At 59.9% G+C, this 21,195-nt stretch overlaps 2 protein-coding genes across 4 annotated transcripts; one reads left to right on the top strand and one right to left on the bottom strand.

Moving 5' to 3' along the window:
* Positions 1–614: 614 nt before the first annotated feature.
* Positions 615–8,491, top strand: HMGA1 (high mobility group AT-hook 1). Of its 3 annotated transcripts, none has more exons than XM_032203444.1 (6): positions 615–695; positions 1,000–1,168; positions 5,407–5,520; positions 6,479–6,559; positions 6,972–7,022; positions 8,351–8,491. In XM_032203444.1, exons 3-6 carry the CDS (start codon positions 5,419–5,421, stop codon positions 8,405–8,407), a joined length of 291 nt encoding a protein of 96 aa, XP_032059335.1. In that variant the 5' UTR covers positions 615–695; positions 1,000–1,168; positions 5,407–5,418; the 3' UTR covers positions 8,408–8,491. The 3 variants fall into 3 exon arrangements, with proteins under 3 accessions (XP_032059335.1, XP_032059334.1, XP_032059333.1); XM_032203443.1 differs by having other exon boundaries at positions 6,476–6,559; XM_032203442.1 differs by having other exon boundaries at positions 6,449–6,559.
* Positions 8,492–9,307: 816 nt separating this feature from the next.
* On the bottom strand, positions 9,308–10,661 carry SMIM29 (small integral membrane protein 29). Its single transcript, XM_032203446.1, has 4 exons — positions 10,543–10,661; positions 10,420–10,445; positions 10,184–10,289; positions 9,308–9,984 (listed from the first exon to the last, which is right to left on the bottom strand). The coding sequence occupies exons 1-4, from the start codon at positions 10,651–10,653 to the stop codon at positions 9,943–9,945; spliced, it is 285 nt and encodes a 94-aa protein (XP_032059337.1). The 5' UTR covers positions 10,654–10,661; the 3' UTR covers positions 9,308–9,942.
* Between the last annotated feature and the right edge of the window lie 10,534 nt (positions 10,662–21,195).

The following is a 21,195-nucleotide window of genomic DNA, read 5'->3' as shown; positions in this document are numbered from 1 at the left end:
CGCCAGCCCCCCCAGCCCAGCCACGCTCACCCCTCCGCCCCCAATCCTCTTCTTACAACATTTCCGCGCTGAAATCTGAAACACGGCGCTTCCAACCCTCCCTGGGGACGGAGCACCTGCTGCCGGGTGCCTCCAGAAGGGGATCAGAGGATTTTTTTTTTTTTTTTTTTTAATGGGGGGGAGGGGGGGGCTAACAGCAAATAAAAGCACCGCGCTTCACCCAGCGGAGAGCCCCGACGCTCAACCCCAAAGCGCCACCAAAACCCCTCGGCGCCACTCCAAAACCCCAAAACCGCCCTGGGGGCGCAAAGCAGAGTGTGCCCCCCCCCCCCCGGGACACACGCCCTTAAACCGGGAACCCCCAAACCGGGCACTGGGCACCCCACAAACTGGGGATCTTTGGGGGGGGGGGTCTCCATCCATCCCGGCTGCTCGGGGGGAGCCACCACCGCCCGGGGGGGGTCAGCACGGCCCTGGGGGGGGTCAGCAGGACCCGGGGGGGGGGGCTCGGCCCCACCGCAGCCCTTTGAACGGCCCCATCGGCCCCGGCCCCGCCGCCGCCCGCCCCCCCCGGCCGTGATGCAGGCGGCTCCTCCTCCCGGCGCTCCGCAAGGGCTGGGAGCTCCCCTCTGCCCGGCTGCCCTTATTTAATTTCCAGTGTGATTTTGCTATTTTTAGCACCTGGATCCCCTCCAGTAAGGCTCGGAGTTCGCTCCTTTTTATTATTATTATTAATAATATTATTATTTATTTTTTTTTTTCCCTCTTTCCCTCCCCCTTCCCTATTTTTTTTTTTTTCCCCCCTGGCTCCCCGTGAAATGATTTGGACCCAGCTTCCTTCCTCCTGGAGCGCTTTTTCTTTTCTTTTTTTTTTTTAATTTTATTATTATTATTTATATAAATATAAGGGGGTGGGGGGGGCCTGGCCGTGCTGTGGATGCGTGTGCGAGTCGCAGCCTCTCTCTCCTCTCTCTCTCTCTCTTTGCCTTCTCCTTTCAGATCCGCATTTGCGAGCAGCAGCAGCCAGGAGGGGGGGTTTCGTTCGCTCACAACACAGCCACGCCGGGAGAGGGAGGAAAAAAAAATAATAATTTAAAAAAAAAAAAAAAAGCCACCAAAAAAAAAAAATAATAATCCCCAAGCACCCAGCTCCGAGACCAAGCTGACTGTGAGTGCCGGCCTTCCTCTTTCCTTTCTGCTCCGGGGGGGGGGTTTGGGGGGTTCAGGGGGGTGCTGGGGGGGCCCGAGGCTCGCTCCGTGTTTGCAAGGGCTCGCGGGTGCCCCTTCGGTTGTTATTAATTACTGGGATTAATAGGGCGATGCACCTGGCGGGGCCGGCATGGGCTGGGGGGGGGGCCGGGCTGCGGGGACTTTTCCTCCGATTTATGGGGTTTGGGGGCTCCAACGGCCCCCAACGCCCTGGGGGGGGCTCCGGCTGCAGCCCCGGGTCGGTTCGGTGGGGCCGGGCCCCCCCCCCGGGTCCCCTCCCTGTGGTTATGGGGTCGGTGCAAGGTGCGTGGGGCCGGGACCTTGCAAAGTGCGTGGGGCCTGCAGCGCGCGTGGGGCCGGGGCCGTGCAAACTGGGGGGGGCTCGGTGCAAACTGGGGGGGGCTCGGTGCAAATTGTGTGGGGTCGGTGCAAACTGGGGGGGCTCGGTGCAAATCGTGCGGGGTCCTGGCGGGTTGTGTGGGGTCGGTGCAAACCGCCTGGGGTCGCCGCGAAGCACGTGGGGTCGGTGCAAAGCACGTGGGGGGGGGGGGGGGGGCTGCGAATTTTGTGGGGTGGGCGCCGAGAGCACGTGGAGCCCCGGCGGATGCTGTGGGGTCGGCGTGGATGGGGGGGGGGGGCGCTGCAAATTTTGTGGGGTCGCCGCAAGGTGCGTGGGGCCGGGCAAGGCCCCGTTGGGGGGGGGCAGCTGGGGGGGGGGGCACACACTCGGGCAGGTCGCTGCAAAGTTGCAGCGAGGGGGCTCAACCCCCCCTTAAAACCACCCCCTACCCCTAAAACCGCCCCCTACTCCTCCAATCGCCCCCTGCCCCTAAAAGCACCCCCCCCAGCCCATGCCTGCGGGGGGGGGGGCCCGAAATGGCGCTGCTGTGCCCGGGGTTTTATTGCAGCCCGCGGGAGGGGGGGGGGCTTCACAAAGCTGCGCTGTTGCCCTTCCTGCCTCTTTTCTTTCTCCCCCACCTCCCTCCTTCCTTTCTTTTATCACTTCCTTTTATTATGCATGCCCAGGAAGGAAGGGGGGTGGTCTGCCCTTAATAGCAAGGGGAAGGGGAAGGGGAGAGGGGGGGGCTCTGCTTTGAAGCCCCCCAACCGGAGGAGCCTCGGCCCTAAGCCCCCATCCCCGAGGCTCCCCAACTTGTGCCTCCCCCAGCCCCGGGCTGGGTTTCCTGGGCGTGAGGAGATTTTTTGGGGTGGGGGGGGGCAGATCTGAGGCACCGCCGCCACCACCTCGGTTCTCTTCCCCCCCCTCTTTTCGGGTTGGGTTGTTTAATCTGGGAGTGGGTGGCGGGCGCGGGGGATTTATGGGGCTGTTTGCACGGGGGGGGGGGGGCAGGTTGTGGCTTTTGCAAGCCGAGCGCGGCTTGTGCAAGAGGTGGCTGCCAGCAGCACCCTCCCACGGTGGCTCCCGACCCACGGGGACGGCCGAGGAAGGGGTTTTCCCCCCCCCCCAGCACCCCCCGACCCCAAGGAGGACGCGTGCCCTCCGCCGGGATTTCTCCCTGCCAGCCTCCAGGAGCCCGGCAGCCCCCTGCTCGCGGTTCCCCCCGCCATGAAAAGGTTTTTTTTTGTGTTTTTTTTTGTTTTTTTTTTTTTTTTTTCCCTCTCTCCCTCAGCTGCTTCCTTCCCTCCATGGCAACCCAGCTGCTGCCTCCGATCCCGCTCCGACGCGCGGGGCCGAGCCCCGAGGTGGGGACGGGGACGGCAGCGATGGGGACGGGGACACGGGCGGCACCCATGGGTGGCACCCTGGGCAGCCCCATCTCCCACCCGCATCGCTCACACAGCGTCGTGGCCACCAGGCTCTGGCCAGGGGTTGCCCGATGGGTCCAGGACCCCTGAGCAGGGCAGCTGAGGGACCCCCAGGAGAGGGTACGGCACGGCTGGGGGGCTGCGTTCCCTCTGCCAAAGATCGACTAAAAAGAGGGGGAAAAAAGAAAAAAAAAAAAAAAAAGATAAATACTTCTCAGCCCCTGCTCAGCCCACCAGTATTTTCTTCCCTAAACCTTATATATATATATATTTTATTTTTTTTTTATAAGTGCTCCTTGAAGTGCTCAGGGATGCTGTGAGTAATATTTTCGGGGTGTTTACATGACAGCACGCACGGTTTCTGTCCCCCCCCCTCCTTAAAAAAAAATCTGTGTGTGGTTTTTGTTGTTGTTGCTTTGCACTCGTGAGTCACTTTCAGAGGGGCCTGGAAGGTCTCGGCGTGGTGGGGGCTCCTCGTGCTGCCCCACAGCGCCTCCAGACACTGCTGTGGGGTCGGGGTCCCCATGGGGATCGGGGTGCCCCGTGGGTCCCTCCCGCAGCCCCAGCAGCAGGGAGGCAGCAGTGCCGTGCCCCCTAGCTGAAGTTTACCCAAACTGAAAGCAGTTGCTAGAGGCTGAGGGTGGTTAAAGCCTCGTTATAGGGCCGGCACCTCTGGCTGCACAAAACCCGCCAGGAAAAGCCTCCTGGGGTCTGCAGCCCTCCGGGGACGCAGATCGGACCCCAAGGGGATGGGTTCGGCCCCATTCCTGCCAGGGTCCCTGTTCTGCACCCGGCTGATCCCGGCCCCGAGCTCGTCCTCCCGGCTCCTGTGCTGGCAGCAGGGTGTGGAGCACGGCGGCCCCACAGCTCCGGCCGAGCAGGTTTTCCCTACGCCCCCGGGAAGCACCAGGGTGGAGAGGGGAAGATGGATCCCGCTCCTCCACGGGATTTTCCCCGTCAGGCAGGAAAGCCGTGCAGCCCTCTGGGACACGCACACAGGGAAGGGACAGCCTGGTGTCCCTCGGTGTCCCTAAATCCAGCCAGGGTGGCAGGAGCGGGGTGCAGCCCCCAGTCTGGGCGCAGCGGTGCCCAGGTGGGAGCCGCAGAGATGTGGGAACTTGGCAGGGCCCTTCCTGGTGTGCCCCAAACGCTGGGGGTGAGCGAGACCCAGCCCAGCTCCCCCGGCACCCACGGACCCCCCCAGGGATCCCTGCGGGCCCCCGGGGCTGTGCCACCACCCCTCGTCCTGTTCCAACTTGCCGGTGCCGGCAGCGTGTCTGGGATTTCAAGGGCTCCCGATTAAATCTGGAGCCGCTCTCCTCCTCTTGGCGGAAGGGGAGCTGCTCGGGGGGGGTTGCTCCGTGGGTCGGGCCCCATGGGAAGGGCTGGCAGAGCCGCCGCTCCCCAAAAACCTCCCGGGGCAGCGGGGGCACCTGGCTAACTCAGCGGGGTTTCTGTGCCGCAGGGTGAGGCCGGGCCCCTGCCCCGCAGCCCCGATCCCATTGCTCCCGGCCTGGGAAGGGAAGGCAACGAGGCTGCACCCCACTAGGATTTTGGGGCTGTGCCTCAAAGCCAGCCCCGGGGATGGGCAGGGAGCGGGGGTGATCCGGGACGGGTCCCCAGGGAGGGGCTGGGCACCCACAGGCTCCCAGAGAAGCACCCAAAGGGGGGCCCTGGGGGTGGGAGAACAGGGAGCACCCAGAGGCTTCACCCCCTGCATCAGTGCATGGCGTGGCGAGGGGCTCCTGCAGCCCCCCCAGTGCCTGTGTGGGTGCCAGGGGTCTGTGGGTGTCAGGCACCCATGGGTGCTGGGGTCCCTGCGTGCAGCGGGGATGGTTTGGCACAGGGCGGGTGCCACGGTGCGGCTGAAATTTGGAGCTCAAAATTTTGAGTTACCAACTAGTGGTGGGGGACTCCTTTAGAGGTGGGGGGGTCTCCTCCCGGCACGGCCCCTGGTGATGCTCCTGCTTCCCACCCCCCTCACCCTGCCGAGCCCCTGCAGCCCCCCGGTGCCGGCGGGACCCCTCTCCGTGCAGGGAGAGGAGCAGGACGCGGCCGAGCCCTCGGGACGGGTCAGAGCTGCACGTTCGGGCTGATATTTAACTCCTGGGGGGCTTCCAGCAGCTCCAAACCGGGGACGCCCCATCCCTCACCCCCCCACCGGCCACCCCGACCCCACGGCGGGGGCGAGCCCCCTGCCCGCCCCGAGCCCCCCTGCGGGCAGCGGCGGGGCTGTGACCCCCGGGGAGGCTCCGTCGGCTCCGCTCGTCCCTCGCAGCCCCGTGAGTCACTTCCGCGGCCCCCACCGCCCGCCTCCCGCCGGGGAGCGGCGTCGGGTCGCGGCGCGGGCGAGCGCTGACCGGCCTTCCTCCCTTCTGCTCTTCCTCCTCCTCCTCCTCCTCCTCCTCCTCCTCCTCCTCGCCGCCGCAGCCGCCAAGGACGATGAGCGAAGCCGGCGCCAAGTCCAGCCAGGCCCTGGCCTCCAAGGGGGAGAAGGACGCCTCGGAGAAGAGGGGCCGGGGGCGGCCCAGGAAGAAGCCGCAGGTACGCAGGAGGCGTCCCCGGGAGGTGGCAGCGGGGGCTCGGGGTGGGGGGGGAGGTCCCCGAGGAGGGGAGGGTGGTGGCTGTGGGGATGGGGGGGGCGCAGGCACCTGCGGGGTGGGGATGCTCAACCCCGGTAACGCCCCCTGCACCGGGTGGATGCTTGGGTACCCCAAATCCCGGGGAGGGCCCCAGCCAAGCCCCCTCTGTGCCACCCCCCCCCTAAAACCCCCGCAGGCGCAGGGGGAAGGCTCCGGGGCCTCCCGTTGCTCCTCCCCAGGCTGCCACCGAACAAACCTGCCTTTACAGCCGGGCTAATTAAAGCCCTATTAGCACAAGCTGCTCAGAGGGATAAGATGCTGCCGGAGCCTTTGTGGTGCCAGAGGCCCCCCCCCCCACCCCATGCAGCTCCCTGGGGTTGGTGGGCTTTGTGCATGTCCTCCCCCCCCCCCCCCCTCCCAAACCAAAATCTGCTGATTCCCCAGCATTTCACCACCCAGCTGCCGAGCTGATTTTTGGGGTCCCCTCCCCTCCCCCCCGGTGGGATTATAGGGGTCAAACCACGCACGGCCAGCGGGGAAATGGGGAGAAAACCGGGGGGGTGAGGGGTGAGGATGAGGAGGAGCGAGGCTGCAGAGCAGCCGGATTGCGAGCTGGCGGGGAGCGTCCCGCTAAGCCGGGGGATTAACACCGGGGCTGGATGGGTCACGGCCACCACGGCTGGCTGAAGGGCACCAGCAGGACCTGAAGGACCCCAACTGGAGCCTGAACTGGTCCCAGTGCTCCCAGCACCCCGCAGGATGTGGCCGTGCCCCAGAGCAGGGAGGGGATGCTCGAGCCGGGAGCACCCCGGGGGGGCTCGGCAGCCCCCCGCTGTGCCCGGCACGACCCCGGCAGCGTGGGGAATTGCTCTGGGGACCCCCATCCGCAGCGTCCCCCCCCTCTGCTCTCCATCCAGCAGGAGCCCAGCGAAGCCCCGACCCCCAAGAGACCCCGCGGCCGGCCGAAGGGCAGTAAAAACAAGGCCACCCCAAAAGGCAGGGTAGGTAGCCGGCAGCGCCCACGGCACCGTTTCGGGCTCGATCAGTGACAATTTGGGGCAGATCTGCATCCCTGGGGAGGGGGCGGCTGCCGGCGCTGGCACCCGGGGAGGGAGGGGAGGAAGAGCCGGGGCGTGCACGCTGCCACCAACCTGTTCTGAAAACACGACTCATTTCCTGCACCGCGCCGTGAGTCACGGGGCCGGGACCGGGGCCGGGGGGGGGCTCGGCTGCAGCCCCCACAGTACCTGGGGCCGGCCCGGGGGGATGCCACTGGGGTGATGAATTTGGCAGCCGAGGGAGGAAGGATGGGAGGAAGCCCCAGCAGTGGGGGTGGCACCGTCCCGGCCCCAGCCTGACCCAAATTTCTGTTTTTTCCTCTCTCCCCCCCCCCCCCCAACTCTGTGTGCTCAGAAAGCTGCAGTCACACCAGGGAGAAAACCTCGAGGCCGACCCAAAAAATCGGTGAGTGAGCTTTTCCCTTCCTCCTCTTCCTCACGGGCCCAATCCTGGCAGGATGCTGGGCACCGGGGGGGGGGGCACAACAAAACCACCCCGCTCACCGGGCAGGACCCCCAGCGTCCCTTAAACACGGAGCTGTGGGGCTGGGGGGGCGCAGAGCAGCGAGCAAAAAGGGGACAGGGCATGGCACGGGGACGGGGTTGGCACGGGGACAGGGTTGGCACGGGACAGACCCCAGACCCGTGTGTGGCATTCCTGCAGCGTGAGCGCCCAGCACGTTCCTATTTTGCTTTTTCCTCCTTTTTTTCCCCTCTCCCCCTTTCCCCCACCCCTCTGCCACCCACGTTCATCGCCCCGGGAGCTGGGAGCAATTTTCCTGCCCGTCCCCACCCCGGGCCGCAGCACTACCCACGAGCTGTGGGGTTTTGCCCCTTTTCCCTCTTAATTTCTCCTGGGGGAGGTGCTGAGGGCGAGGGGCGGAGCGCGATGGGCTGCAAAAACCCAAACCGGGGGAAATTAGGGCTGGGGGGGGGGCATTGCTTGCAAAACCTGGGCACATCCCCGCCTGTCCTGCATCCCCTGGCATCGCAGCACCGGGATTTTAGGGGGGGGGGATGGGACATGGTTGCAGTGACCCCGTCCCACGCCGGCAGGGCCGTGCCCGGGGACGCCGCGTCCAGCCCTGGCAGCCGCCGGCCGCGTTTTTATGAATGAAGCCGGAGGAAGCGGGGGCCGGCGCTGAGTCACGCTCACGCTCAGCCCTGAGTCACCGCCGCGTGCGGGGCCGTGCTGCTGGCGGCCGTGCTGCACGGCCCCCCCGTCCCCTCCCATCCCATTCCAGTCCATCCTGTCCTATTCCATCCCATCCCATTCCGTCCGTCCTCTCCCATCCCATCCTATCCCATCCTGTCCCATCCCGTCCCATCCTTTCCCTTTCCATCCCATCCCATTCCAGTCCATCCTCTCCCATCCCACTCTCTCATTCCAACCCATCCCATCCCGTCCTGTCCCATCCTGTCCCATTTTATCTCATCCCACCATCCCGTCCCATCCCATCCCATTCCATCCTGTCCCATTTCATCCCACCATCCCATCCCATCCCGATCCCACTGCTGGCCACGGGGCACCCCCCAGCACTGCAGCGGGCGTGCAACACCCTGCTCCTGGTGCAAGCCTACTCGGGGTTTCCTCCAAGTTTCCTCCTCGTGCACACGGGGAGTGAGGGCTGGCCCCAAATGCAGGGGAGCGCCGCTGCCTCGGTTTCCCCACCTGTAAAGGGACCCCACCCGGTCCCCCCCCCGCGGTGCCGACCTCCCCCCTTTGCCTTGCAGCAGCAGGACGAGGAGGAGGTGAACATTTCCCAGGAGTCGTCCGAGGAGGAGCAGTGACCCCCCCCCCGAACCGGCGCTACCTCATCGCCCCGCGGGACCCCCCCATTGCCGGCCCGGGACCCGAGGGAGAGGGACGGGGGGGGGAAAAAACCCAACGTGGCACCCCCCCGGCTTCTTCCTCCTCCCCGCTGCCCCCCCAGCCACTGGCAGCGCTGGCCGGGGGGGGCTCAGCCCCACAGCCTGGGAAAAAGGGGTTGGGGGGCTCAGCCCTCCCCCCGGCGCCACGTTTCGGGGCGGCCCCACTAACTGGGGTGCCAATGGGGCTGGAAACCCGCAGCCTTTGCTGTCCCCCCCCCCTCCCAAATTTAGCGATTTCACCCCCCCAAAGCAGGTGCCGGCCGTCCCCCAGCACCGGCTTTGCCCAGGGTCCTCTGCAGGGATGGGGCGGGGGGGAGGCAGCAAAGGCAAAAAAAAAAAGAAAAAATACAAAAAACCCCAAAACACCCCCAGATCTGGCCCGGGCTGCGCCCCCCCACCCCAAATCCCCCCCCCAGGCGATTGCACTGTGTGCGGGAGAGCGGCTCCGCAGCGATGCCGGGGGGTGGGGGGGGGCTGCCCCTATTGCCCCCTCTCCCCGGCCCCGGGTGGCCTTTTCCTGATAGGTTCTGGTTGAGTTTTTAATTTTTTTTGTCCTTTTTTTGGCGTTTTTTTTTTTTGTTTTTTGTTTTTTTTTGCGGTTCTCCTCTCGTTCACAACTACCTCTGGATATTTAAGTTCCACTCTCAGCTCACAGACGTGCTGCTGCTGCTGCGCCGCATTCGGGGCTGCCGGGGCCTCCCCCGCTTGGTTTTTGGGGTTTTTCCTTTTTTTTTTTTTTTTTTTGGGGTGTCGCTGGAGGAGGGGGTTCTCCCCAGTTTAGTCTCTTTTTTGTTGTTGTTTTAATTTTTTTTTTTTTTAAGTTTTTCTACTGTTCATGTTGAGGTTCAGGTCGCTCTGCTGCTCCCAGGGACAGAGCCTGCAGGGTGCAGGGGCAGGGATTTGGGGTCCCCCCCCCCTGCCGTGACCCCACAGCGGGATTGGGGTCGGTGGTGGGTTTTGGGGCGCTCCCGGCAGGGAGAGAACTGGTGGTGGGGGGGTGTTATTATTTTTAATTTTTATTTTTCGGTCCGCCGTTGACGACCTTTTGGGTTCCTATTTGCAGTTACTTGAATAAAAACATTTTATGGACGTTCGGTGCTCCGGGTCAGCCCCTGGGGGGGGGGGGGGTGAGTTCAATGGGGTCGGCATCTTTGGGGGGGGGGGTAAAAACGAGTGGGATTTGCCCTGGAAAAGCAGCACCAGCGCGTTTATTGCAAAGAAACCCGTTTATTTGCCCCTGGGGGTGTCCTGCCCCCCTGGCTGTGCCCCCACATCCCATTCCCAGTGCATTTAAGGGGCTTTTTTTTTTTTTTGGGTGTGGGGGGGCGTTTTCAACGAAAACCATCCCAAAAAAAAGGTGCGTGAAGGTGGGAGGCTCCCCGCTGGCATCGCCCCCGCTGTGCCCCCGCCGCCGTCCTCCGGTGCCTCCGACCCCGGGGGGGGGGGCGGCAGCCTCAGGCCTTCCACTGCCCGCGGCCCCCCCAGCCGGGCACCACCTGCAACAGACGGGGACCCCCCCAAAAAAAAAAGTGAGCACCGCCAGCTGCGGACTTGGAGGGAAGGAAATGGCTGGTGGCCCCCAAAAAGGCCGTTTTGGGCCCCCAAAAGGCCATTTTTGCCCCAAAAAGGCCATTTTGGGCCCCCAAAAGGCCGTTTTTGTCCCAAAAAGGCCTTTTTTGGCCCCAAAACGCTCACCCGGGAGTCGTCGGCCTCCACCAGCAGCTCCTGCTCGGCCTCGTGCAGCTCCTCGGCGGGGTCGTAGCTGTACATGGGCAGCAGGCGGTGCCGCAGCCGCTCCGACCTGGGGTGGGGACGGGGGCTGAGCGGGGTCGGGGTGCTGGGGGGGTGGGTCAGGGTGTGCCCCCCCCCCACACCCCACACCCCCCCCTTCCAACCCCACAACCCCAATTTGGGGCCAAGCCCGCGCTCACCTCCGCTTCTTCTGCACGTACATCACCTGCGGGGTGGGACGGGGGTGTAAAAGGGGGGTGCATGGGGATGGGACCCCCCCCCCAGGATCCCCCCCCATCCCCGGGACCCCCCCCCGTACTCACCGCGGCCACCACGGCGCCCAGGAGGGTGAGGAAGACGAAGGGGCCCAGCACGGAGCCCACCAGTGAGTCCCCCGTACTGGGAGCACTGGGAGCTGTGGTGTTGCTGCTCATGGCCGGGCTGGGGGCGCGGGGGGGGCTGCTGCCAGCATGGGGGGGGGGATTAAGGGGGTCGGGGGCACCCAAGGGTGCCAGCACCCAGCTGTCTGCCTGGGTTGGGTGGGGGGGGGGGAGCACCCCAGGTGGGGCCCTGCGGGAGGAATTGGGGGGGGGTGAGCAGTGGGGGGGGGCCCGCAGCACCCAGGGGTGTGCACCCCCCCCGGCACCACCCCAAATCCCCCCCAAAGTGGGGAGTGCATTACAGAGCCCCCCCCCCGTGCACCGTGCCCCCAGCACTGCCCCCCGTGTGCTTTGCAGCCCCCCCCCCGAGCACTGTGACCCCCCCCGGGGCATTGCACCCCCACCCCGGATAGCTGCACCCCCCCGTGCCTTGCACCCCATGCACATTGCACCCCCCCATGCACTGCTCCCCCCCCCGAACCGCACCCCCCAATGCTCCGCACCCCCCCAAATCCTTGCACCCCCCCCCCCGTGCACTGCACCCCCCCGGGGCATTGCACAGAGCCCCCCCGTGCACCCCCCTCGTGCACTGCCCCCCCCCGTGCTCAGCACCCCCCTGTGCACCGCACCCCCCCGTACCCCCCGTGCACCCCCTGTGCCCCCCCCGTGCACTGCCCCCCCCCTCAGCCCCCCCGTGCCCCCTCCCCATTCATCGCCCCCCCCCCATCGCCCCCCCCGCCCCTCCCGCGCCCCCCCCGCGCGCGGCCCGGCCCCGCCCTCCCCACCTGCGCGCGCCGCCCGCACCCGGAACCCGCGCGGCGCGTGACGGAGGGGGCGGGGCTTCTTTGGGGGGCGGGGTTTGGGTTTGGGGGGCGGGGCTTGGGTGGGCGGGGCTTGGGGAGGGGGAGGGGGCTGGGGGCGCGGGGCCGGTAGGGGGCGGCAGAGACCGGGCACGGGGGGGGCGGGGGAGGGGGAAAAAGGGGAAATGTAAAGGGAATTGAGGGGGAAAGGGGGGAATAAAAAAGGGGAGAAAAGGGGGAAAAAGCAAGAAAGGGGGGGAAGAAAATGGAAAAAATTGAAAGAAAATGGAAAAAAAGGAAAAAAAATGGAAAAAAGAGAAAAAAATGGAAAAAAGGGAAAAAACGGAAAAAGGGAAAAAAAGGGAAAAAAGGAAAAAAAGGGGAAAAAGGGGTAAAAAGGGAAAAAAGAAAAAAGGGGAAAAAGGGAAAAAAGGAAAAAAAAGGAAAAAAAAAGGGAAAAAAGGAAAAAGGGGAAAAGGGGAAAAAAAGGAAAAAAGGGAAAAAAAGGGAAAAAGGGAAAAAAGGGAAAAAAGGGAAAGGGGCTAAAGAGGGAATAAGGGAAAGGAAATAAAAAAGGAAAAAATAAGGAAAGGGGAAATAAAAAGGCAATAAGGGAAAGGAAAAAAAGGGAAAGGAATAAAAAAGGGCATAAGGGGAAAAATTAAAAAAAAAGGGGGGGAAATAAAAAGGAAACAATTGAAAAGGGAATAAAAAGGAAATGAAAGGAGGCGGAAAAATCTTAAAAGGAAATGAAATGGAAATGTGGGGAAAGGGGTGAAAGGGGAAGGGCTGCGGGGGGAGGACGGACACGGGCTGGGGGGGGCAGCGGCTGCAGGGGGCCGGGGGCCGGACGGACAGAGGGACGGACAGAGGGACGGACAGGGGGACGGACAGAGGGACAGACAGAGGGACAGCCGGACAGCCGGACAGCCCGTGCCGCTGTGGTGTTGCCCCCCGCAGACCCCAGGCCCTGATCCTGCCGTGCTCCAAATCCGCTTTGTGCTGGGAGCAGATGGCCCCGTAAATAGGTCGGGGGGGGGCAGGGGGAGCCCCGAGGCACTGGGACAGCCCCCAGGGTGCTGACACCACCCCCGGGGCACCCTCACGGGGCTGGGTGCGGGTGGGGGGCACCAAGGGGTTTGCTGCACTGGGGAGGGGGCGTGGGGGCTCGTCCCTGTGCCCCCTTGGCCCTACAGAGCCCAGCGCTGGGGGCGATCCCGGTGTCCACAGCATCCCCCGTGGCCCTGCTGCGTCCCCAGGGGGTCCCAAAGCCCCTGGAGGGAAGGGAGTGGGGTGGGAAGCTGAGCACTGGGGTCACCACCACCCCAAAACCCCGCTGTGGAGCCCACCCCATGCACCCACCCTGCCCCAAATCCCTCCTGGCGCCATCCAGCCCCGTGCGCCCTTCCCAAAACAGCCCCGGGGGGGTCCTGGGGTTGGGGGGATCCCAGCTCCGGTTTGGGGTTTGGTTTCACATCCCAAGAGGAACCAAACCCCATCCGGGTCAGGTGAAAGGACCCGGCACAGCCCTGGGCAGCACAAATTGGGTTTTCCTGCCCCAAGGGGAAGCTGCTGCACCTGCAGGGAGCAGCCCCCAAGCTGGGGAGAAACGGGGCCGTTTGAGGGCTCGCAGACCCTGCTCTGGCCCCATGCAGCAGCTCCCTGAGCATCTTCCCACTGGGGAAGGCATCGCGTGTCCTGGGAGCCAAAAATACCCCAAACCTGACCCCCGGGACTGGGGAACGCTGCCCGAGGACCCCCCTGTGGTGGGGTGGCTGCGCACACGTGTAGGGCACAAGCATTTAGGGTAGGTGTAAGAAGGGGTCCAGGTCAGCTTGCTTTGGGTGGCCTTGGCCCCAGGGGTGCCGGGGAGCCCCCAGGGCGCTGCAACAGCCGCTGGGTTTGATATTTGGAAATTAATTTTGATATTTTGGAAATGAACAGCGTTTGTGAGTGGCTCGTTTCCACCTCCCTTTGAGGAGCTGTGTACCACCTCTTCCCACGGTGCCGGGCACAGTGCAAGGCTGGAAAAGCAGCTGAGGGGGGATTTCTTCCCTAAAACGCAGCCCCATCCCAGCCAGGACCTTGATGCCCATCGTGGACACGAGGTGCTACGCAGGATCCACGAGCCCGAGGAGGACGAGCAGCAGCAGGGCGGGTTCGGGGGGCTGCCGGTGCTCCCTGTGCCACCAGCACCCAGCCTCAGCACGAAGCAAGGGGCTGCTCCCACACGGAGGGCGAGGACTGGACATGAAGCAGGGTAAGCAGCTGCGGAGAGCTCAGAGAATTGTTGCTCTGCAGTTCAGGACTGGAAACACCCAAACGGGACCGTGCCGAGCCCTACCCTTCACCCCGGTTCTCCAGCACAATCCCCTCCGCACGCAGCCCGGGGTTGAGGAGGGCTCTCCCGTCTGTGGTGAGCCTCCAAAACGTCCTTCTGCAGCCTGCGGCCGTCCCAAGGCACCCAAGGAAGGGCTTTTTCCCCCCTTTTTTCCTCGCTGCCCAAACCCCAAACCCACCGCGTTACCACGGAGGTTAACGGCGCTGGGACGAAGAGACCAGGCAGCAGCAGTGCGAAATATCGGCGTTTATTGGGTGGCACCAGGTTACAGCCTGCGCTCTTGTCAAACTCCCTCCGTTTGTTCATTTAAACATTTTTTTTTTCCTTTTTCTTCCCAGGACAGCAACGGGCTCCCCTCGGCCACGGCTCGGAGGACGGCGGCTGCAGGAGGGACGGAGCCGAGCTCTTGGATGCGCCCAGCCGAGATGGGCACCATCACCGCAGCTGCACAGGGACCACGGCAACTTCCATCGGCTCAAATCAGGCTCAAAATGCACCGAGCTTCACCTCAGAAGTGGGACAGGGGTTGTAACGATGCCAAAGCTGAATGAGGACTGGAAAGAGAGCCCCCTGCTCGCTCTGGAGGTACCACAGGTCAAAATGCTGTGGGTTTGTGCTGAGCTCGGCAGCCAAGACCGAGTCAAAACTGCGTTATCCGTGGGCTCAAACCAAGATGGGACCCTCAGAGAGAACCAAACATGTTTTCTGCTAAAGAGCTTCACTCGGAATAAGTGCGTCCTAAGTAAGAACAACGCCAAGTTGGTAAGAAAGAGAAAAACCATCAGCTGAACTGCTGGGTTTCCAAAGTGCCCTTGCAGTTGTAAAGTGGTTTTTTGCAAACCATTTTAACTTGCAAAAACATTAACTTTACCGGATCAGAAACACAACACACAGGAGTGAGAAACAAAGTCTGCGGGCAGAAAAACAAAACAGGTGATGGGAATTACACGTGGAAATCCAGCCAGAGTTCCCGGAGAACAGAGTATTGAACTTTGGATGCACTGCACACCTCAGGCCTCTAATTCTTGTAACTTTGCTCTCTACATCATCGCCTTCTCCTCCTCCCAACTCATTTGACGTCCCCACCCAAACGTGACAGCCACACAGCAGCACAGACACATCCCAAGACCATCAGTGGAAAACCCAGACCATTTCTGACCGCGTGCTGCTGCCACAATTGCGCGGCCACCCCAGTCCCCAAACGACTTGGAGACGTGGCCACAACATGTAAAACCCTCCCCAGCTGTAACCGGCCGTGGGGGGAGGTCGGGACCTGGGCTGGGCTCACCAAGTCCTCCCCTCGGCCACGCCGGTGAGCCCACGAAGAGACACAGGAGAGCAATGGGCGGCCAAAGCCCCGCAGCACCGACCTGGGAGGGATCTCGGTTAGGTGAGGAATGAAAGGGCTACGAGTGATGCTCAGCCCCACTGGCACCCGCCCCGTGCTGTCCGTACAGCAACGTGTCCCCGTTATCCGTCCCGTCCCCAGGCTCCCAGCAGCTCGGGGATGCGGCTCCCTCACCCCGGGGTACCGCCGGGACGTGGTGGTGCAGAGCTTGTGAGAAGACTGAGTGGGAAATGCGAGGTGATGGCTCCAAAAACCACAAAGCAGGGCACACGAGGAATTCAGCGAGCATGCTTGGACCTCCCGAGCTTCGCTCCTGAGGCAACTCTGGAGCCGATTTCTCAGGCGTAACTTGGAAATTCTCACTTTCCCAACAAAAAAGCAAAACGAAACAAAAAGAAAGAAAAGCCCTAGCAACTAGCACCAAAAAGAGATCGTACAAATCCCCTAAAATACATCTTCAGTCCAGTTAAGTGCTCCTTTCCACCCATCTACACCTCTCATTAATTACGTACAGACCTCGTGGCGAATTACCGACAAAATCCTATGCGTGGCCACACGCCTTCCCCCACTGCAGCCCCAAATGCATTCAGATTCACTTCAGCACAGAGAAAAGGGAGGCACACGCACAGCCCTGTGTATGTTCACACCACAAACCTTGCCGTGTGAGCCCAGCTGAGCACAGCGGTAGTGAGGCCACCACATCCCGAAGCCCTGATGTAACCACTAGATGATGCCATCCTATTGAGCAGCAAGGACAGAGCCAGGAGAGAAAAGCCATTTAGCGGTGGGAGCACAGCAGCTGGTGACTGATCGGAGTTTTTAGGTACCGTTAGAAGGAAAGGGTCCTTCAGACCTTCTCCCTTCCGAGCCCACCCAGCTGTGACACCAGCGAGCACCCTGAACGCCAGGACCGTGCTGGCACAGCGAACACCTCGAGATGTGCTGTGCTGTAAGGATCCGGCCAGGAACCCCACAATCTGTTCTAGCCACAGAGTAACACCCCAAATCCCAAACCAACACCGTTCAATCCCCCACCAATCCCGTTTCTGCACGTTTCCCTCCCCTGCAAGGCGCGGGGTGTCAGCAAGCACACCAAAAGTGGGGAGCGAACCCCGCGGGTCCCTGCTGCAGGGAGAGCAGCCTGCAAGCGCCCTGCCAGCCCCAGCAACCCGATCAGCTCCGTCAGCCCCGTTATTTTTAGGACCGTCAGCTCGGCGTGGGGATGGGGAAGCAGTTGTGCCTCCTGCAGTGCCTGGCAGATCCCGCAGCAGCCGAGCTCGGAGCCGTGCCTGGTCACCGTGACCAGGCACCCGCAGCAACCTCACCCAGTGGCTTAAGTCTGGGTAAAAGAGACCAGAGGCTCGTCATCCACGCCTCTGCTGAGGATCCACACCAGCCGCAGCCTGCGCACCAGTTCAGTATCCAAAGCCACCTTCCACGAGCCCCTGGATCACCCTCGCCTCCTGCCAGGGGATGCGCTGCGCAGGTACAAACACCGCACCGGCTGAAAGCCCTAAAACACATCTGAGTAAGGAAAAACAATTTTTGAAAGCGATCAGTTCAAGCTGTTATAACAGGGGGAGGGAAACACGCAATCAGTGCAGCATCAAATGTTTTTGCTCTTCTGAAGCAACCAGCGTGTTGCAAAACAGGGAACCGATTTTCTGCAGGGAAAACTCGAGGCAGGGGCCCGAAGCGCCTGCTCGAACTGGGGAGGAAACTGAGGATTCCTGACATTCCCTGCCCACATTTTCAGCCACGGAATACTTTGGGTCTGCACAAGGGAAAAAGCAAGACTCCAGCAGATTCCGATCCCTTTTAATTCTTCACTTTACAGAGCTTGCTTTAAGGCACATTCAAGACCACACTGAACTGAACCGCGGTGGACACAAACCAGGCTGTGCAGCACAACGTCCAGCTGCCTCGCGTGAAGCTGCTGGTAGTGCTCAGAAAGCAGCTCCTCTCCAGCCCCCAAGGCAGAGCTCTTACCTTCCCCTACAGCACACCAACACAGGCTGGCACTGCCCCGGCACCGCTCGGCGTTTCCACCCTGCAGCCCGTGCTGCTGAGCTGGGATCAAATCAGTTTAGGAAGGAACCGTGGCCCCCCGAGTGGAAGAGCAAGGAGACAGATCCCAAATGATCTTGTGCTTAAAGAGCAGAAAGGCAGCACAAACACTCACCCACCTGTCTGTGTCACGGTTCGATGGCAAAGTGGTTGTGAGGTTTTAGCTGAGAGTTGTGAGGTTTCATCAGCTTTTAAATGACTCCTTACAAAGCTCCCCTGCACTAAAGCCCACCCTGTCCCCTTCTGTTAGGTTTTAATTACTGGTTCTTGGAGTTCACCACAACAGCAGCCTACTTCAGCTCTGTTTCAAAGCGTTACATGAAAAGAAGGCCGTTCATCATCACAGCTTCTGATTTCTCTTCTTCCAGCCGCCTCACACTCAGCAAGCAACCTAATCCTGACACCCTGCCTTCGATGGATTCACCTCAAGACATTTCAGCTGTAAAACTGCCCAGAGGTTAAGTGCCTTGTTCTGAGAGTGAAATCACGAGCAAGCAGTACTTGCCCTACCTGATGCTCATGGCAGAGCAGCTGGTGACAAAGTCTGCTGCCACGTCCTGCGTTAGTCATCACCGGGCCAGTCCTAAGGAGCACCTAAAATTCAAAGCACTGGGAATTGGGAAAATTACCAGATTTTTTTTTTAAGAGGAAAGCAGCCTGGGCTTTCTACGCAAGCTCTGGCTAACAAAAGAGCCTGGGGCAGCGCTGGTAGGAAGCAGAAACATCGCAGGGCTAGAGGAGGTGTGAGCCTCCCTGGGGGTTTTGCAGCACCCAGCTGCTCTATCTCCAGCGAACTATTGTCTCAAGTCAAACAATCCGTCTTTGTGAAGAAGCCAAAGGACATCTTTGTGAAGCGACCAGCACTTTAACAGCACGGAGTGCCAGTTTCAGGAACAATGGAGGGACACCCTCCTCTAACTCTTTTTGAGGCATCTCCGAGGATCTGCTACCTCTGAGCCTCGCTCCCTGGTTTTGTCATCGTTGCCTCGAGCCTCTTGCAGCCAGTTGAGCAGTCAGCAGGTGCAGCTGCGTGGCACACCTACTAAATACCATGGAAAACCATCACCAAAGAGAAAATAGTGTTCCTTTTAACTGAAAACAAAGCTTTTTCCTTTTCAAAGGTACCTCCTGCTGGGGCTTTCCAAAGGCAAGTCCAATTTGAAACCCAAAAACAACCTTAAAGTAACAACCCGAGCAGCACTGTCTGTTTGCTGCCACACAATTTCCAATCTGACGTTAACCAGCGTGCAGAAATCCCTGTTCCGCCACACCAAAAACATATTTGAGAGATTTCCTAGAGCTGGGCACAAACGATTTCAGCTCCGCTCTGTTTAATTACACTTGGTACTTCCTCAGAGGGACATCCACCTGCTTCTTGAGTTTTAAGCCTCAGTTAAAATCAGCGAGGAGGTGGGGAGCTGGCAAAGAGCTGCTGGAAAAAATCAAGCAGCGCTCACTGCAGGCATTATTTGCCCGGAGGTGTTGTCCTTTTTCTCCTGCTCCTGTGCTGGAGTCAACCGAAGAGAACCAACGCCAGCAGAGCAGCTATCCAGCATCGGTTTCAGCCACCAGCTAATGTTTTACTGCTGCAGCAGTAATCCAAGCTCGCCTGTCAAACGCTTCCAAGGACGGAGATCCAGGTTTCTGTTTGTATTTTGAGGTTTAAAAGATAATCACGCTAAGCAGGGGTGTCTAAGTGCCAAATGCACTTCCCTTCTCCATTAAGGTCTCAAATAGGTTTAAAAATCCAGATGGCAGGATGCAAGTCCCCTGTACTAGGATTTAATCTCCACAATACGAGAGGAAACGAATCACTGTTGAAGGGTGGGAACGGCCCCGAGAGCTTCTCTGCAGCAAGCAGCACGCCTCCCTCTGCCCCCTGCTTTCTCACCGATCTGGCAACCTGAGGCTACACTTCAATGCACAGAGAAATCCAGGATCGAGCATTTCAGGAGCCAATATCCTTCTCCACGTGTCAAAGGCAGTGTCCTCACATGTGCGTGGATACATGCACTGCACAAGGAGCAGCGAGGGAAAAAAGGAAACTTCTTCATGACTTTACCCCTAAGCAGCTGCAGAGGACACTGGAAGCTTCGTTTCCATCAGTCCCCCAGTGTGCCAAGAGATAATTAACAGAAGCCACTCCGAGCTTCAGCCTGTGCATCACGAGGAGAGCTGGCATTTACCTCAGGACTGAGCTCAGAAAGCTAAGACGAGCACGCGCAACCTGCAGCGGCAGGGAGACCTGCTGAGCGGGCTGTGAACTCGCAGGACATTGAATGGAAGCATCAGCGCCTCTCTGCTCTGCTCAGACAACACCCAGGAACGCCAGGACCAAGCAGGATCGATGCTACGCTGAAAGCCCAAGAATATTATTCATGAACAGGAGCTGAGACACCGTAACGTGTCTCAAGGGGTGAGTGCAGCCACTGCACGCCTCGAGGGAAGAGCTCCCCTAACGCCCCCAGCAGCAGCACTGCTGGAAGCCCGAGCCCGACCCTACAGCTTACACACTGCTGGCTTTTTAGCAGCTGCCCACGAACTCTGTGGGAGCCCTCCTGTCACTAATGAAGGTAGGTTTGTTTGTCGGTCCCAAACCAAAATGAGCACAATTTGGGTAAAATCGCCCTAGCGTGCAGCGCTATCGGTTGCTACGGAAGAACCTCAGATGCTGAGGAAGACAGGAATTGGGGTGCTGCAGCCAGATTTAGGTGGAACAGGACTAAGGCCCGTTCTGAACTCCACACCTATTGAATAAAAACTATTCCTACCCCAGGAGCTATTTCCAGTTAGGAAGGCATAACCTCAGTCACTCGATGGTACTGTGGTAACAGCATCAATTCATGCCACATTAGAACACTTTCTTGGCACAATTTATTTTTCCGACCCAAACAAATAAGCCATTAGCAAGTCATTAACAATATTCTACCCTAAATTGTCAGTTTAACAGCCCTGTAAAAACATTTTTTTTTTTAGTTTAAAAACAAAAAAGTGTGCATGCTATTGATATTAAAACTGCAGTTACTCTTTCAGGAGTACCAGCTGTTTTGTTGCAAAGCATTTCCAACATCCTAACCTGTACAGAAAAGACAAAAACTCAATCGAAGGCAGTAGATGGCTGTGTTAGGTACCACTCGCAGCTCGGTGACAGCGGACTGTTTGGATTTCTTGTACACTTCCAGATACGATATATTCAAGCCCTTTTGAAAGTTTGGTTCAGCCCGATCAGCACAGAGCAAGGAAGTATTGTACATTCGTCTCTAAGTTGAAGTGAACTGAACTGGTGTAATTTAGGCTCGATTCCAGACGCTCCATTTCAAGCTACTTCTTGAATAATGCCTCTCAGCTTTTTCTTTTGCATGGTTTTTCATGTTAGCAATCACTGGCACTGCTTTTGGCCTGGCTACTCCACACCGATGAAAGCAGGGAGAACAAGAACAGGAACAGAATAGGATCTTAAAATGAACAGCTTCTTGCCAAACCAGCAAGGATACCATTCCCCCTCGTCCCAGGCTCCATGGATATTTCTATCAGATTTTCATATGTTAAGCACTTCTTGGGAAGAGAGAAAAACTCTGGAACAGTGAGTATTTATTAGAATATTTTTTTGTTAAATAAAGAAGGAAAAAAAAAAAGAGTACTGCAGATTTAATTTCACATCTTGGCTATGCTCTGACAAAGGAGAAGTTACTGAATCCAGCAACTACTTCTTGTCCCAAGCCAGGGATTAATTAATGCCCCTCCCAAAACTTGTACCTGTCCCAACCCACCCCCCAGCCCCAACCCTTCCCATTTTATTTCTCAACTAGACAACACTGTTGGCAAATCAAGACAGCATGAAACTTACATCAATAAAAACAGAACAAAACAAAAGTGAAGTGTGCCAATGCATCAGGGGAACTATCCTATCGAACGGTGTACTTCTCCAACTAGCACTTCTGCTCGGGAGTCAGCTGTACCTTTCACGGAGGGAGAGTTTAAACATTCTGAGCACGCTCCACGGTGCAACTGCAAGTGCTGCAGAACCACAGGACGAGAGA

The sequence above is a fragment of the Aythya fuligula genome, chromosome 25 (assembly GCF_009819795.1).
Source record: "Aythya fuligula isolate bAytFul2 chromosome 25, bAytFul2.pri, whole genome shotgun sequence".
Lineage (NCBI taxonomy): Eukaryota > Metazoa > Chordata > Aves > Anseriformes > Anatidae > Aythya > Aythya fuligula.
This window is presented reverse-complemented; position numbering and strand designations above follow the sequence as displayed.

Coding starts and splice junctions, on each gene's coding strand:
- HMGA1 (XM_032203442.1), top strand. CDS start 5,419: ATGAGCGAAGCCGGCGCCAAGTCCAGCCAGGCCCTGGCCTCCAAGGGG. Junction 6,560..6,971: donor AGGCCACCCCAAAAGGCAGG/GTAGGTAGCCGG, acceptor CTGTGTGCTCAG/AAAGCTGCAGTCACACCAGG. Junction 7,023..8,350: donor GAGGCCGACCCAAAAAATCG/GTGAGTGAGCTT, acceptor TTTGCCTTGCAG/CAGCAGGACGAGGAGGAGGT.
- SMIM29 (XM_032203446.1), bottom strand. CDS start 10,653: ATGAGCAGCAACACCACAGCTCCCAGTGCTCCCAGTACGGGGGACTCA. Junction 10,446..10,542: donor TGGGCGCCGTGGTGGCCGCG/GTGAGTACGGGG, acceptor CCCACCCCGCAG/GTGATGTACGTGCAGAAGAA. Junction 9,985..10,183: donor TGGAGGCCGACGACTCCCGG/GTGAGCGTTTTG, acceptor CGTCTGTTGCAG/GTGGTGCCCGGCTGGGGGGG.